We start from the raw sequence: 17918 nt of genomic DNA, 5'->3' as shown, positions 1-17918 counted from the left end.
GTCGCTTGAGCGCTTCTAGAGGGGATGCGGGGGTCTTAAAGCCTGATTCGCCCTTGTTGGGTGACAGTTTCGTGACCGATGAATGTCCCGGTCCTTCCTCCGGCGTGGCGGTTTTTCCCGGCATAAACGCCCATCCCCCGCTCCTCGCCTCCGCCATCTTGGCCGGCCACGCGGCTCGGACGGCTTCTTCTTGGGCCGCCCTTGAGGTTGGAGACATTAATGCCATGAACGCCCTTAATTTGGGCGACGGCACAGAAGCGGCTAAAGTTAAGAGCCGTTCTTCCCGCGCGGCTCCTTCGCGGAGTTTCGCGCCGGACGCCATTTTGGATGCGCAGCATGTCTCTCCCCCGCTATTGCGAGCGCCGGTTGAGGGTGCGTCTAGGGCTGTTGCCCAGGCTGCGGAAGTGCACAGTCTGGGGGGTTTCTCCCCCGAGTTTGTTTTGCTGCTGCATCAGGCCTTCCTCATGCACAACGCTGCCCCTGCTCCCTCGTCTGGTAAAGAGGTTGAGGTTCCCAGAGGTAAACGCCCTCGGGTTGATTCCCAGGCCTTGGAGGAATTTGTCTCCTCCGATGTAGATGAGGGCAGCGTGTCTGAGGTCTCCCAACGGTCCTTTGCGGATTCCTTGGAGGAGACGGATCCCCGCTCGGATAGAGCGGATGACCCCTCTGCAGCGCGGCTTTTTAGCCCAGAGGATTTGCCCAACCTGTTGTTACAGGCCATGGACACTTTGAAGATTTCCTCTCCGGAGGACGTCTCTCCCTCAGCCCCTGTTGGCTCTGCCATTATGCTGGGGACGAAGCGCCCGCCTAGAACCTTCCACGTGCATGATGCCATGCACACCTTAATTTCGGCTCAATGGGATGTCCAAGAAGCGAGCCTTAAAGTGGCTAGGGCTATGTCCCGCCTCTATCCTTTGGCTGTGAGTGAACGTGAGGCCTATCTGTGGCCTACCGTGGATTCTGTAATCACTGCGGTGACTAAGAAAACGGCGTTGCCGGTGGAAGGTGGCACGGCCCTAAAGGACGCCCAAGACAGAAGATTGGAGGCGGCCTTAAGGTCGTCCTTTGAGGCGGCTGCTTTAAGTTTGCAGGCCTCAGTTTGCGGCTCCTATGTGGCCAGGGCGTGCCTGACTATGGTGCAGCGGGCTTCCCCCTCGGATCATTCCTTGAGGGCTGATTGGCCGGCCCTGGAATTGGGCTTAGCCTATTTGGCAGACTTGCTGTATGATGTCTTGAGGGCCTCAGCAAAAGGCATGGCTCAGACAATCTCTGCGCGGCGGTGGCTTTGGCTGAAACATTGGTCTGCTGACCACGCCTCTAAATCCCGCCTGGCTAGGTTGCCTTTTAAAGGCAACCTGCTCTTTGGGGTCGAGCTGGACAAAATCGTGACCGATCTCGGCACGTCTAAGGGCAAGAAATTACCAGAGGTCAGGGCTCGGGCTAGTACTCGTCCCGGTACCTCCAGAGGACGGTTGCAGGAAGCCCGTCGGTACCGCCCGGGCAAGTCGGGTTCCTCTGCCCCCTCTTCCTTCAAGAGGAATTTCTCCCCCAAGCAGCATTCCTTTCGCAGAGACCGCCGTCCCGGAGGTGCTTCCTCCGGTCCTCCCCCAGGGTCTCGTACCCAATGACGGGGCCTTGGTCCACGCCCCAGTGCAGATTGGAGGACGGCTGTCCTCGTTTCTGGGCGAGTGGACCACAATAACTTCAGACGCGTGGGTGCTGGAAGTCATCAGAGACGGCTACAAGCTAGAGTTCTGCCGACCCTTAAAAGACGGGTTTGTACTCTCTCCCTGCAAGTCTCCGGTCAAAGCTGTGGCAGTGCAGCAGACCTTGGACAATCTGATCCGCCTGGGCGCGGTTGTTCCTGTGCCAGAAAGTCAGCTTGGCAAGGGACGTTACTCCATTTACTTTGTGGTACCAAAGAAAGGAGGTTCTGTCCGGCCTATCCTCGACCTCAAAGGGGTCAATCGGGCCTTGAAAGTGCGGCACTTTCGCATGGAGACTCTCCGCTCTGTTATAGCGGCAGTGAAGGCAGGAGAGTTCTTGGCTTCCTTGGACATCAAGGAAGCGTACCTGCATATTCCCATCTGGCCTCCTCATCAACGCTTTCTGCGTTTTGCAGTCCTGGGACGACACTTCCAGTTCAGAGCCCTCCCATTCGGGTTGGCTACTGCTCCGCGGACCTTTTCCAAAGTAATGGTGGTCATCGCGGCCTTCCTACGAAAGGAAGGGATACAAGTCCATCCTTATCTGGACGACTGGTTGATCCGAGCCCCCTCTTATGCAGAGTGCGGCAAAGCTGTGGACCGGGTAGTTGCTCTTTTGAGCTCCCTGGGATGGATCATCAACTGGGAGAAGAGCCAGCTGCGCCCGACTCAGTCCCTGGAGTACCTGGGAGTTCGATTCGACACCCAAGTGGGCAGAGTGTTCCTGCCAGACAATCGGATTGTCAAACTTCAGGCTCAGGTGGACCAGTTCCTGGGAGCCTCTCCTCTTCGGGCTTGGGACTATGTGCAGCTGTTGGGCTCTATGACGGCCACGATGGAAGTAGTGCCCTGGGCCAGGGCTCATATGAGACCACTTCAACACTCCTTGCTGCAGCGCTGGACTCCGATGTCGGAGGATTATGCTGTGCGACTTCCCTTGGACCCAGCAGTGCGCAAGGCGCTGAGCTGGTGGATGCAGACAGACAAATTGTCTGCGGGAATGCCTCTGGTGACCCCAGAGTGGATTGTCGTCACGACGGACGCCTCTTTGTCGGGCTGGGGAGCCCACTGCTTGGGAAGGACAGCGCAGGGGCTCTGGTCTCCTGCAGAGGCAAAGTGGTCTATCAACCTCCTGGAACTCAGAGCCATTCGGTTGGCGCTTTTGGAGTTCATCCCGGTACTGGTGTGGAAGCCTGTACGGGTCCTGTCGGACAATGCCACGGCTGTGGCCTATGTCAACCGCCAGGGAGGTACCAAGAGCGCCCCTCTAGCCAAGGAGGCTATGTATCTTTGCCAGTGGGCGGAAGCGAACCTGGAGCAGCTTTCAGCGGCCCACATTGCCGGAGTCATGAATGTCAAGGCGGACTTTCTTAGTCGCCATACCTTGGAGCCCGGAGAGTGGCAGCTATCTGCTCAGGCGTTCTTGGACATCACGAAGCGCTGGGGCCAGCCGAGCCTAGATCTGATGGCGTCATCGGCCAATTGCCAAGTGCCGCGCTTCTTCAGCAGAGGACGGGACCCTCGATCCCTGGGAGTAGATGCTCTTCTCCAACAGTGGCCGACACAAGAGCTCCTCTATGTGTTCCCGCCCGGGCCCATGTTGGGCAGGGTGCTAGACCGGGTGGCAAAGCATCCCGGCAGGGTAATCCTGGTGGGTCCGGATTGGCCCAGGCGTCCCTGGTATGCGGACTTGATCAGGCTCTCAGTGGACGATCCTCTGCGACTGCCAGTGGAACAGGGCCTGTTACATCAGGGTCCCGTGGTGATGGAGGATCCCTCCCCCTTTGGTCTTACGGCCTGGCTATTGAGCGGCAGCGTCTGAGGAAGAAGGGCTTCTCAGACAAGGTCATCGCCACTATGCTGAGAGCGAGGAAGCGCTCTACTTCTACTGCTTACGCCAGGGTTTGGCGTATCTTTGCAGCGTGGTGTGAAGCAGGCTCTCTTTCTCCCTTCACTGCTCCAATTTCTTCAGTGTTGGCGTTCCTGCAAGAAGGTCTGGAGAAAGGCCTGTCGCTCAGTTCCCTTAAAGTCCAGGTAGCGGCTCTGGCTTGCTTCAGGGGCCGCCTGAAGGGTGCTTCCCTGGCTTCGCAGCCAGATGTGGTGCGCTTTCTCAAGGGAGTTAATCACCTGCGCCCTCCTCTGCACTCAGTGGTGCCTGCGTGGAATCTCAACCTGGTACTAAGAGAATTGCAGAATCCGCCTTTTGAACCCTTGTCGAGGGCATCTCTGAAAGACCTGACGTTGAAAGCAGTTTTTTTGGTGGCTATCACTTCAGCCAGAAGAGTTTCCGAGCTCCAGGCGCTCTCATGTCGAGAGCCTTTTCTGCAGTTCACTGAGGCAGGAGTGACTATTCGCACAGTGCCTTCCTTCCTGCCCAAGATTGTTTCTCGCTTCCATGTGAATCAGCAGCTCTGTCTCCCTTCCTTTCGTAGGGAGGACTACCCAGAGGAGTACTCTGCTCTTAAATATCTGGATGTGAGACGAGTCATCATCAGATACTTGGAAGTGACCAATGATTTCCGGAAATCGGATCATCTGTTTGTCCTGTTTGCAGGTCCTCGTAAGGGTCTGCAGGCTGCTAAGCCTACAGTGGCAAGATGGGTCAAGGAAGCCATTGCAGCGGCTTATGTGGCCGCGGGGAAGGTGCCGCCTATCCAGCTGAAGGCTCACTCCACGAGAGCTCAGGCGGCCTCGATGGCAGAGGCCGGATCCGTCTCCTTGGAAGAGATATGCAAGGCGGCAACTTGGGCTTCGGCTCATACATTCTCCAAGCATTACCGTTTGACTGTGGCTGCACGGGCGGAGGCCCGGTTTGGAGCTTCAGTGTTGAGGTCAGGGATTTCAATGTCCCGCCCTGGGTGAGTACTGCTTCGGTACATCCCACCAGTCTATGGATTGATCAGCTTGATGATATGGAAGGTAAAATTATGTATAATCATACCTGATAATTTTCTTTCCATTAATCATAGCTGATCAATCCATAGCCCCTCCCAGATATCTGTACTGTTTTTATTCTGGTTGCATTTCAGGTTCAAGTTTAGTCTTCAGTTACTTCAGAAAGACTTCGTGTTCAAGTTTTTTCACTTGGATTCTTCAAGAGTTAAGACGAGTTTGTGTTACAGTGAGCTGCTGCATTCCTCTCCCCTCCGTTTTACGGGGCTGGATTGAGACTTAAAATTCTGCCGGCACTCCCTCCCGCTTCGTGCGGCTGTAGGGCAGCTTTGTACCCCTCCCGCTTCGGCGGTGTTAGGGTCAGTCAGCTCCTCCCGCGGTTGCGGTTGCAGGATAAGCCAGATCCCCCCGCATCGGCGGGTGTGGTGTCCCTCCCCCGCTCCGCGGGGATGAGCTGGACGGATTCCCCTCCCCCACTTGTGTGGGGATGAGCTGGGTTAATTCCCCTCCCCCGTTTCGGCGGTGGTGAGCTGGGCAGAGTGTCCCTTTGTGGGTGTAATTCTCTAAGTGCTGAGTCCTGCGGATGGAGCTTTGATATCGACATACTGAGGAGTTTCCGGCAGCACATGACCACATATAGGGAGGCAAAAGTTTGCTCTCTATCTCCACCTGCTGGTAGATGGACACAACCCACCAGTCTATGGATTGATCAGCTATGATTAATGGAAAGAAAATTATCAGGTATGATTATACATAATTTTACCTTATCTGTTCCCTTCTCCACTACTGCCAACTCCAGACTTCGCGCCTTTTGTCTCGCTGCACCCTACGCCTGGAATAAACTTCCTGAGCCCCTACGTCTTGCCCCATCCTTGGCCACCTTTAAATCTAGACTGAAAGCCCACCTCTTTAACATTGCTTTTGACTCGTAACCACTTGTAACCACTCGCCTCCACCTACCTTCCTCTCTTCCTTTTGTTCACATTAATTGATTTGATTTGCTTACTTTATTTATTTTTTGTCTATTAGATTGTAAGCTCTTTGAGCAGGGACTGTCTTTCTTCTATGTTTGTGCAGTAACCACTTGCCTCCACCTACCTTCCTCTCTTCCTTCCCGTTCACATTAATTGATTTGATTTGCTTACTTTATTTATTTTTTGTCTATTAGATTGTAAGCTCTTTGAGCAGGGACTGTCTTTCTTCTATGTTTGTGCAGCGCTGCGTATGCTTTGTAGCGCTATAGAAATGCTAAGTAGTAGTAGTAGTTGACCGGTCTGGAGGGTCTAGAGGAAAGAAAATTAGCAGGTAAGGCCTAATTTCACCTTTGAACTGCTTGCGGAAACGGATAGGGAGCCGATGAAGTGACTTGAGGAGAGGGCTAATATGAGCATAGTGACACTGGCGGAATATAAGTTGTGCAGCAGAGTTTTGAACAGATTGAAGAGGAGAGAGATGGCTAAGTGGGAGACCTGTGAGAAGCAAGTTGCAATAGTCTTAAGCGAGAGGTGTGGATGAGGGTTCTGGTAGTGTGCTCAGAAAGGAAAGGGTGAATTTTGCTGATATTATAGAGAAAGAAACGACAGGTTTTAGCAGTCTGCTGAATATGTGCAGAGAAGGAGAGGGAGGAGTCGAAGATGACCCCAAGGTTACGAGCTGATGAGACAGGAAGGATGAGATTGTTATACACAGAAATAGAGAATGGGGGAGGAGGAGAGGTTGGTTTAGGGGGAAAGATGAGAAGCTCAGTCTTGGTCATGTTTAGTTTCAGATGGCGCTGAGACATCTAGGCAGCAGTGTCAGACAGGCAGGCTGATATTTTGGCCTGGATTTCGGCTGAGATTTCTGGTGTGGAGAGGTAGATCTGGGAGTTGTCAGCGTAAAGATGATACTGAAAACCATAGGATGAGATCAGAGTACCAAGGGAAGAAGTATAGATGGAGAAAAGAAGAGGTTCCAGGACAGATCTCTGAGGTACACCAACTGACAGTGGGATTGAAGTAGAGGAGTATATACTAAAAGTACGCTGGGAGAGAGAAGAAAACCAGGAAAGAACAGTGCCCTGAAATCCAAGTGAGGACAGCGTATCAAGGAATGGAGTAGGCGGTGATCCAGTATCAAAAGCAGCAGATAGATCAAGAAAGATGAGAATAGAATAGAGACTTTTGGATCTGGCCAGGAACAGGTTGGAGACTTTAGCAAGCGCTGTTTCAGATGAATGAAGAGGGTGAAAGCCAGATTGAAGTGGATCAAGAATAGCTTGAGATGAAAGAAAGTCAAGACAACGGCGGTGAACAGCATGTTCAAGTATCTTGGATAGGAAAAGGAGGAGGCAGATAGGGCGATAGTTGGACAGGTAGGGTCCAATGAAGGTTTTTAAAGGAGTGATGTGACTATGGCATGTTTGAAGGCATCAGGAACAGTCACAGTGGAAAGTGAAAGATTGAGGATATGACAGATAAAAGGGATGCAGTAGGAGAGATAGTGCTAAGTAGATGGATGGAAATAGGATCAGAGGAACAGGTAGTTGTTATTATTATTATTATTATTTATTGCATTTGTACCCCACATTATCCCACCTATTTGCAGGCTCAATGTGGCTTGTTAGTTTCGAGGATAAAAGAAAATGTGCAGTTTCCTCTTCAGTAATTTCAGAAAAGGAAGAAAAGGGAGGCAAGGGTTGAAGGAGGGTTGAGAGAATGGACTCGGGGAAGGAGAGATGGAGGTGACTTGGTTCAGAATTCATGTTTATTCTTGTGAATCTTATCATGAAAGTACTCAGCCAGAGTCTGGGGAGAAAGTGAAGGGGGAGTTAGAGGTGAAGGCACTTTGAGGAGAAAGTTCAGTGTGGCAAAGAGACATCGAGGGTTTGAGCCAAGAGAATTTGTCAACTGGATGTAATATTATTATTATTATTAACATTTGTACAGCGCTACCAGACGCACGCCGCGCTGAACACCTGACACAGAGAGACAGTCCCTGCTCAATAGAGCTTACAATCTGTCCTATTTGGCAAGTGAAAGAGCAGACTGGAAGGAGGTCAGCAAGAATTTGAAATGTATGAAGTCAGCATGGGCACGGGATTTCAGCCAAAATTTGTAATCGTGGTTAATTGCGTGATTAGAAGTATTTATTTTTTCCCACTGTAGTTCTTTGTTACTTTGGGCAATGGACTTGCTTAGAGTCACAAAGGAGCTGCAAAAATAAATAAATAACATACCTTCAATCGTGCAATTAAAATGCAGCCCTCCTAGAGAGCAGTGATTGGGGAGAATAATTTTCTGGGTTTTGGCTTTACTCTGGCTCTGAGCAAGAAAATGGGGATGGTTCCGATTGCCAGGTGCCCTTTATTTTAGTTATTTATTTATTTATTTGTTGCCTTTGTATCCCACATTATCCCACCTCTTTGCAGGCTCAATGTGGCTTACAATATGTCATGGATACTGGAAATAGAAGAGAATATACATTTGGTTTGACAGAGGGTTTTGGGTTACATTCCTCCAAGAATGGGATGAGCTATGTACAACAACATTAGACAAAATCGCCCCAACCCAAACCAGAACATCACACAGGAAAAAAGCAAACCCATGGTTCACCGAAGAGCTGAAAAAAACTTAAAACACAAGTCAGGAAACTAGAACGAGCTTGGAACAAAAAGAAAGACGAACAAACACTAAACGACTGGAAACTACTTCGGAGAAAATACAAATACACCATAAAACAGACAAAAAGACAACACTACAAAACAATAATAGGACCAAATTACAAAGACACACATAAACTCTTCAGCCTTGTGAACAAACTGCTAGATACCACACCAGTTACAAATAACGGTAAAAATATACCAGACGTCGACAGCCTTGCGAAGTACTTCAAGGAGAAAATCATACTATTACGACACAAAATACCCACCAGTCCCATAGAATACGCCATCTTCTAGACTGTCTGGACCCAGAAGAAGGAGCACACCCAGCAGACAGAACCTGGACCGAGTTCGAACCACTACCAGAAGACCTCATCTCTAAAACTCTCAAAAAATATGCCAAATCCAACTGCAAACTAGACGCATGCCCAAACAGCCTCATGAAATCAGCCCCTCAACAATTCACAATTGACCTAACGAATCATGTAAATTACATGCTACAAAATGGACTTTTCCCAAAAGAAAAAGGAAAAATCTTACTCACCCCAATTCCAAAAGATACAAAGAAAAACTTGAGCGAAATTACCAACTACAGACCAGTAGCATCCATACCACTAATAACCAAGTTAACCGAAGGGATGGTAACCAAACAACTCACAAACTATCTAAACAAACACTCAATACTGCATGATGCCCAATCCGGATTCCGGTCGAACCATAGCACAGAAACAGTACTAGTCACCCTTATGACCAAATTTAAGCAAATAATAGCAACCGGGAACAATATACTCCTCCTACAATTTGACATGTCAAGCACCTTTGACATGGTCGACCATGAAATCCTACTACACATACTTGAATACTTCGGCATTGGAGGAAATGTCCTAAGCTGGTTCAAGGGGTTCCTAACCCTGCGCTCGTATCAAGTCACATCACACTCAACCACGTCCAAGGCATGGATACCTGAATGTGGAGTTCCACAAGGATCACCCCTCTCACCAACTATTTTCAACCTAATGATGATCCCCCTAGCAAAACTCCTATCAAACCATAACCTCAATCCACATATATACGCTGATGATGTGACAATATATATATCCCTTTCAAACATGACATCAAAGAAATCTCCAACGAAATCAATCAAAGCCTACACATCATGAACACATGGGCAGACACATTCCGTCTGAAATTAAATGCAGAAAAAACTCAATGCCTGGTACTCACCTCCCAATACAACACCAACGAATTCAACGCGATAAACACACCAAACCTAAACCTTCCAATCTCAGAAACGCTAAAAATCCTTGGAGTCACTATCGACCGCCACATAACACTTGAAACCCACGCAAACAACACAACTAAGAAGATGTTCTACTGCATGTGGAAACTGAAAAGGATAAGACCACTCTTCCCAAGATTCATCTTTCGTAACCTAGTGCAATCCCTCGTCCTCAGCCATCTGGATTACTGCAACTCATTATACGCAGGCTGCAAAGAGCAAACACTGAGGAAACTTCAAACAGCCCAGAACACAGCAGCCAGACTCATCTTCGGAAAACCAAAATATGAAAGGGCAACACCAATACGAGAGAAACTACACTGGCTTCCACTGAAGGAACGCATCACCTTTAAGGTATGCACACTAGTCCACAAGATCATTTACGGCGAAGCCCCAGCCTACATGTCCGAGTTGATTGACCTACCACCCAGAAATGCTAGGAGATCTTCCCGAACATACCTCAACCTCCATTTCCCTACTTTCAAGGGCGTGAAATACAAGACGCTACACGCGTCAACCTTTTCTCACACGAGCATGCAGCTTTGGAACTCACTGCCATGCAACTTAAGAGCGATCCACGAACAAGCATCCTTCCGCAGATTACTGAAGACCCATTTGTTTGAGACAATCTACGGAAAAAAACAAAACACATAGAGTCTACACTCACTTACATCAATGCATCACACATCCACTCATGATCTCTCATCCCCCCTAATTCCACATTACTCATACATATACTTACAGGAATAGGTACACCATGTGCCTATATGTCTTAACACTGCCCTTAAGCTTCCTATTGTCTCCTCCCAAAGTCTCCCTGTTGATGTCCCATTGTGATATTCCTAATGATAATTCGATTATCTCGCATAACTTGTACAATGTAACCCATTACCAATTTGTTTTTTTTTAATTTTTATTTTTTTTTAGTTTAACAAATTTTTTATTATATATAATCTCAAGTACATTGAGACAATGAAATACATATTACATTTACATAATCAGTAAATCAAGGAAAATAAAACAAATATCAACTTCGTCCACCAGAAAGGAAATATGATTCCAAGATTTAGAGAAACTAACAGGAAATAAAAGAAAACTTACATCTGCCACCTCTTAGGTCAACCTCCAGCCTGCTATTCAGGGAGGACATACAACATTCACTTCCATTCTTGCATCTAGAAAGTCAATAAGCTGTTTAGAGTCCATGAATTGATATTGTTTACCCTCCAGCACTATGTTACAAATACAAGGAAAACGCAATACAAAGTTTGCTCCCACGGCCTCGGCTCTGGGGCGCAAGGCTAAAAAAGCCTTGCGCCTTACCTGCGTCTGCCTAGAGAGATCTGGAAAAACTCTAACTTTTGAGCCCATAAACAGTTTATCTAAGTGTCTTAATGAAAGTCTTAAAACAGCATTCCGGTCTGGCTCCAAAACAAAGGTGACCAGCATAGTTGTCCTCTGAGTAATAAATTCCAATGAGTTTTCCAGGAAGGAGGTAAGGTTCATAACTTCTCTCACTACCGGTAAGGGGGGCTCTCCATCCCTCCCCTTAGGGCTCCAGATGTACTGAGCACGTGTGATAGGAGGTAATGATTCCTTATCCATCCCCAGAATCTCACTCATATATTTTTTAACCATGTCCACAGAAGAAATTAGTGGAGACTTGGGGAAATTGAGGAACCTTAGATTAAGTCTTCTAACCTGGTTTTCCAGGTATTCCAAACGTTTATTAAGGAAATTATTATCTTTAACTAAGGCTACTTCCAAAGTCCCCATTTCTTGTATCTTGGAATCCAAATTTCCTATCTTAGAGGACTGTTGTGCAGTCTCTTGTGCTTGGATCAGAACGGCTTGAGAAATAACTTTAATATCGTTAGCATTTTCATGAATCATAGCTTGCATGGAAGAATGCGTGCTGTAGACCATGTCCCACAGTGACTCTAATGTCACAACGGCAGGTTTAATTATACCACTTGCCAATGGAGGGGAGCGGGATAAGATCTCCCGGCGGGATAGCTTGGCAACAATTTCTTGGGGTAATACCTTTGAGGCCTGCGAGGCCGTAGAAAAATGTTCCTGAGTCCCGTTCAAATTCGCAGAAGACCTCCCCTCAAGCAGCGCTGGTTGCACTACTCCGGTGTCCGTTGCTGCTTGGGCTGCTGCGAAAATCTCGCTCCCTGGCTGGCGTGGTGCCGTACGTTCCACAGGGCTCAGAGAAGCCCCGTCTCCGCTCTCTATCGACGTCAAAGCGTCGAGAGTTGCAGAAGGAGATGAAGCACTTAGAGGTCCCGGTTGTTTCGTCGGAAACTGTAAAGTTGTTTGTTTCATCGCTGGAAAGGCACCAGGAGTTGAGGGGAATTCCTTCACCTTTCCCCTCCGCTTTCCCATCACGTCAGACAGGTCCGGGGACGCAGATGAAAGAAAGAACTCAGAGCCTCGTCAGGAGCAAACCCGGGTGCGTCTGGTCACAGCGCCATCTTGGAATCCGTCCCCCATTACCAATTTGTAACAACTGTATTCTCTTTATTCATATCTTATTGTAAGCCACACTGAGCCCGCAAAGAGGTGGGAAAATGTGGGATACAAATGCAAACAATAAATAAATAAATAAATGGTGGTGAAATACATGATTGTGTTAAAGCAAGAGACATTATAAGACATTTCTGGATATATTAAAGATTGTACAGTTACACGTGTTGATCTTTGTGATATATCTTGTCGAACAGATAAGTTTTCAATAGTTTACGGAAATTGGTCAATTCATGGACCGTTTTCAGGTTACGTGGCAATGCGTTCCATAGCGGCGTGCTCATATAGGAAAAGGTAGATGCGTGCATTAATTTGTATTTCAGACCTTTACACTTGGGAGGATGAAGATTGAGGAATGTGCGAGAAGATTTTATTGCATTCCTGTGTGGTAGTTCTGTTAGGTCTGACATGTAGGCTGGGGCGTCACCATGGATGATTTTATGGACTAGTGTACAAAGTTTGAACGTGATGCGTTCTTTAAGTGGGAGCCAGTGTAGCTTTTCTAGTAGGGGTTTCGCGCTTTCGTATTTTGATTTGCCGAATATTAGTCTGGCTGCCATGTTCTGGGCTGTCTGGAGTTTTTTAAGTATTTGCTCTTTGCAACCAGCGTAGAGTGAGTTACAATAATCCAGATGACTGAATACTAATGATTGTACCAGATTGCGGAAGACAGTCCTTGGAAAAAATGGTTTAATTCTTTTTAGTTTCCACATTGAATGAAACATCTTTTTAGTTATGTTTTTCGCGTGGTTTTCAAATGTTAGGTGTCGATGAATGGTGACTCCAAGAATTTTTAGGGTGTCTGAAACTGGTAGATTTAGTTTAGGTGTGTTGGTGGTGAATTTATTAAGTACATAAGTACATAAGTAATGCCATACTGGGAAATGAGCAAGGGTCCATCGAGCCCAGCATCTTGTCCACGACAGCGGCCAATCCAGGCCAAGGGCACCTGGCAAGCTTCCCAAACGTACAAACATTCTATACATGTTATTCCTGGGATTTTGGATTTTTCCAAATCCGTTTAGTAGCGGTTTATGAATTTGTCCTTTAGGAAACCGTCCAACCCCTTTTTAAACTCTGCTAAGCTAACCGCCTTCACCACATTTTCCGACAATGAATTCCAGAGTTTAATTACACGTTGGGTGAAGAAACATTTTCTCCGATTTGTTTTAAATTTACTACACTGTAGTTTAATCGCATGCCCCCTAGTCCTAGTATTTTTGGAAAGCGTGAACAGACGCTTCACATCCACCTGTTCCACTCCACTCATTATTTTATATACCTCTATCATGTCTCCCCCTCAGCCGTCTCTTCTCCAAGCTGAATAGCCCTAGCCTCCTTAGTCTTTCTTCATAGGGAAGTCTTATTGTATTGCGAGGTGAGTACTAGGCATTGGGTTTTTTCTGCATTAAGTTTCAGCTGAAATGCATCTGCCCAGGAATTCATGATGTGTAGGCTTTGCCTGATTTCATTGGAGATTTCCCTTAGATCTTGTTTGAGTGGGATGAAGATCGTTACATCATCAGCGTGTATATATATATATGGGTTTAAATTCTGATTCGATAGTAGTTTGGCCAAGGGTGTCATCATTAGGTTGAATATGGTCGGTGAGAGAGGGGATCCCTGTGGAACTCCGCATTCAGGCGTCCATGTAGTTGATGTAACCGAATTTGATGTCACTTGATAAGAGCGTGTAGTTAGGAACCCCTTAAACCAATTGAGAACGTTGCCTCCGATTACGAAGTATTCGAGGATATGTAGTAAAATTCCATGGTCAACCATGTCAAATGCGCTTAACATGTCAAATTGTAACAGTAGTATGTTATTCCCGTTTGCTATCAATTGTTTGAGTTTGGTCATGAGCGTAACTAGTATGGTTTCAGTACTGTGATTAGAGCGAAATCCTGACTGGGAATCGTGTAATATTGAGAACTTGTTTAGATACTCTGTGAGTTGTTTGGTCACCATACCTTCTGTTATTTTGGTAATTAAGGGAATGGATGCTACTGGTCTATAGTTCATTAGCATTTTTCTTTGCATCCTTGGGTATGGGGGTGAGTAAAATGTTACCTTTCTCCCTTGGGAAGAGTCCATTTTGTAGCATAAATTTCACGTGGTTTGTTAGGTCCATTATAAATTGTTGAGGGGCCGACTTCATGAGGTTGTTTGGGCATATATCTAATTTGCAGTGAGATTTGGCGAATCTTTTAAGCGTTTGTGAAATAAGGTCTTCCGGTAGTATTGTGAATTCAGTCCAGATCCTGTCTGCTGGGTAAACTCCAGGGTCAGGGTCTAGGCAGTCTAGGAGTGCGGTGTAATCGATGGGGCTGTCAGGTATTTTGAGTCGCAGTTGTATGATTTTTCTCCTTGAAGTACTTCGCCAAGTCGTCAGCTCCTGGTATGTCTTTGCTGCTGTTGGTGACTGGGGTGGTGTCTAATAATTTATTCACGAGTTGGAAGAGTTTGTATGTGTCTTTGTAATTTGGTCCAATTTCAGTTTTTTGTAGTATTGTTTTTTGGTTTGTCTTATGGTATATTTATATTTCCTTCGGAGTTGCTTCCAAGCGTTGAGAGTGGGATCATCTTTCCTTTTGTTCCACGCACGTTCTAGTTTCCTAACTTGTGTTTTGAGTTTTTTCAGTTCTTCGTTGAACCATGGTATTGAGTTCTTTCTGTGCGAGATTCTGGTTTGGATTGGGGCAATGTTGGCTAGTATTAATTTACATCTTTTATCCCATTTTGAGAGGAATTGGATTGTGTCTGTCTTTATTGTCCATCCGTCGATGTAGATCTGTTGCCAGAATTTAACCGGATCTATTTTTCCTCTTGTGGTGTAAGTTTTTCGTGTTGTTAGTTAGGTAAGTCTTTCATTCTCTATTGGAGGGTGATATGTGCTTTGTAATGGTATGACCACAGTATAGGTGACCATTTAGTGTTTGTTAATGTAAAGTTGGCGGCGTGGTAAAATTTGTGTGTTATGATGTCTGTGTGTCCTTTTTTGTGTGTTGGTTGCGTATTTTGTCCTTGTAGATCCCATAGTTGTAAGAACTCTTTACAATCTTGGGTACTTGTTGTGGTGAGATCTTCCAGGTTTAGAGTAATATCTCCTATTATGATGAGGTTAGAGGAAGAGATACAGGTGTTCGAGATAAAGTCCATGAAGTGTGTTTGGCAGTCTCGCCAGTTGCCTGGTGGTCTGTAAAGTATAACTGTGTTAAGGTGTTCCTGCAGTTTTGGGTGACTGATTCTTATGGAAGCGATTTCAAGTTGTGGCAGTATGGATTCAGCTGTGTTTGTGATGTTGAACTCGGATTTGTATATTATGGCTATTCCTCCTCCTCTTTTTCCGTTTCTTGTCCAGTGTGTAATTTTGTATCCTGGTGGGCATAATTCTAAGATTATAGGGTCTTGAAGGTTGTGGACCCAGGTTTCAATGATGAATAGGAAGTCAAGGTTGTCTGCAGTGATCCAGTCTGTTATGGTCTCTGTTTTGTTTACTACTGATCTGGCATTTACGTATCCCATTTGGATTGAATGGTAAGGTTCTGTTCAGGGCGTTGATGTCAGATAACATAGGAAATCATGTTGTCATGTATATTTGCACTAATGAGTGATGTTGAAGAGTAAATAAGCATGCATGATGGTAGAAGGAATTTATTTGCATTCTTTACTTCTGCCCAGGGAGCCCTTAGCTGTAAAATTTCATTATTGTTCATTTTGATAATTTTGAAAATAAAAATGTTTCAGTATAAGTTATATTTCTCCGAGGACAAGCAGGCTGCTTGTTCTCACGATTGGGTCGATGTCTACGACGGCCCAGGAGACCGGCAAATCTCTAAAGCAAAACAAAAACTTTCTAGAACGTGAGAACAATCAGCCTGCTGTCCTCGGAGAATACCTGCTACAGGTATGTATCTACACTTTACAGTAGTGCAGAATGTTTGATTTTCATGGAAGCTCACAACACCTAGGAGTTTTTCTGGTTCTGCATTCCATGTTCAAGGATAGGATTTTAGGCTACTGTGGATCTGATTCTGCTGTTCCATTTCCTTATGTGCAGGTTCTGACCTGGCCATGAGGTTTGATGCCTCCCTTTGCTGACAGTAGACACTGGACCTAAATGGCGCAGCATGACTTTGTTCCTGCTTGGCTTAACTTTTCTACGCCGCAGACTGCCAAGGTATTTGCCATTGCATCCTTTAACAAATTTATTTATTTATTTGTGACATTTATAATCTCACATTATCCCAAACAAGTTTGAGTTCAATGTGGCTTACAATAAACATTAAGATTGCCAACATTCTGGTGGTTAATGTGTAGAATAGAGCAGCCATTCTGACCCTGGACATAGGTTTGCACCATTCTTCATTAATCTTTTTATATACAGTCTTGGTTTTCAGACCAATAAAGATTAATTATAGCCTTCATCAAAGTGTTTGCCTTTCCAGTTTATCAGGAATAAATTTTGCTAGAATTTCAAATCTTTTGACTAAATGTCACATCAATAGCCAAGCACGGCTATTGATGTGACTATTCTAAGCTACATTTCCCTGCTTACTAAATGGGTTTCTCTTCAGTCTCCTGCAGCCACCTTTGAGAAACATGGAGAGCATCTTCCTCAAGGAGAGGGACGCTTTGGGCTGAGCCGCAGGCGACATAACTCTTCCGATGGCTTTTTTAACAATGGACCCCTCAGAACTACAGGCGGTAAGTTGTTTGTTTAATCTATACCTGGCATACTAAGTAAAATTTAAAAAATATGTCCATGTCACTAAGGAAGCAACAGCAGTTTGTACACCATACCAGGGATATCCAGCTGCTGGCTTTTCTCACAGGGTTCTCTAGAGCAGCAGTTCTCAACCTTTCTTCTGCTGTGACACACCTGATAGATAATGAACACTAAAATGCACAGCTAAACAACCAAACAAAACAACCTCCTAAATATTTCGTTGTTAAAAATGATCCAAATAAAATATAATTTATTCTTAAACAGAATTTACTTTTTTATGTTTGAATATGGTTATTGATGATAGTGAAACATACAAGCAATACAGTCTGCTATTATAACAATCAGCAAACATTTTCCATTCAAAAAATGAAAAACCTCTTTCTCCCCGAACACATTGAAACTAACGAATCAAGAACATTATAGTGCAGAAGGCCTGGACGCTATGAGGAAAGGCTAAAGCGGCTAGGGCTTTCAGCTTGGAGAAAAGGCGGCTGAGGGCAGATATGATAGAGGTCTATAAAATAATGAGTGGATTGGAACGGGTAGACGTGAAGCGTCTGTTTACACTTTCCAAAAATATTAGGACTGGGGGGCATGCGATGAAACTAGAAAGTAGTAAATTTAAAACGAATCGGAGAAAAATGTTTTTACCTTGACATGTAGTTCAACTCTGGAATTTGTTTTTGCCAGAAAATGTGGTAAAGGCGGTTAGCTTAGCAGAGTTTAAAAAAGGTTTGGACTGCTTCCTAAAGGAAAAGTCCATAGACCATTATTAAATTGGACTTGGGGAAAATCCATTATTTCTGGGATAAGCAGCATAAAATGTTTTGTACATTTTTGGGATCTTGCTGGGTATTTGTGACCTGGATTGGCCACTGTTGGAAACAGGATGCTGGGCTTGATGGACCTTTGGTCTGTCCCAGTATGGCAATACTTATGTACTTATGACCTCCTCCTTCTATATGACGTGTGCCAGAGATGTATGGATCCTCCCTCCCCCCAAGAAAAAAAAAAAGGAATAAGAGATTGGAATGTCTAACCGAGATCTCACCACACTCCTGGAAAGTATTCAGGATACCACTATGTGCCCTAGGCAACTATTGTTAAAATTAAGGGCCCTGTCTGCTAAGCCACGCTGTGGTC

General features: G+C 45.8%; 1 protein-coding gene across 1 annotated transcript in view; it reads left to right on the top strand.

The window, feature by feature from the left end:
- The window catches only part of GPBP1L1 (GC-rich promoter binding protein 1 like 1), a 115850-nt gene that overhangs the window by 25569 nt on the left and 72363 nt on the right, over positions 1 to 17918 (top strand). The window contains exons 3-4 of the mRNA XM_030205717.1: positions 16107 to 16226; positions 16624 to 16753. Of these exons, the coding sequence (XP_030061577.1) occupies positions 16167 to 16226; positions 16624 to 16753 (190 nt within the window). The 5' untranslated portion in view covers positions 16107 to 16166. The remainder of the gene's footprint in view (positions 1 to 16106; positions 16227 to 16623; positions 16754 to 17918) is intronic.

Source organism: Microcaecilia unicolor, chromosome 6 (assembly GCF_901765095.1).
Source record: "Microcaecilia unicolor chromosome 6, aMicUni1.1, whole genome shotgun sequence".
NCBI classification, from domain to species: domain Eukaryota; kingdom Metazoa; phylum Chordata; class Amphibia; order Gymnophiona; family Siphonopidae; genus Microcaecilia; species Microcaecilia unicolor.
This window is presented reverse-complemented; position numbering and strand designations above follow the sequence as displayed.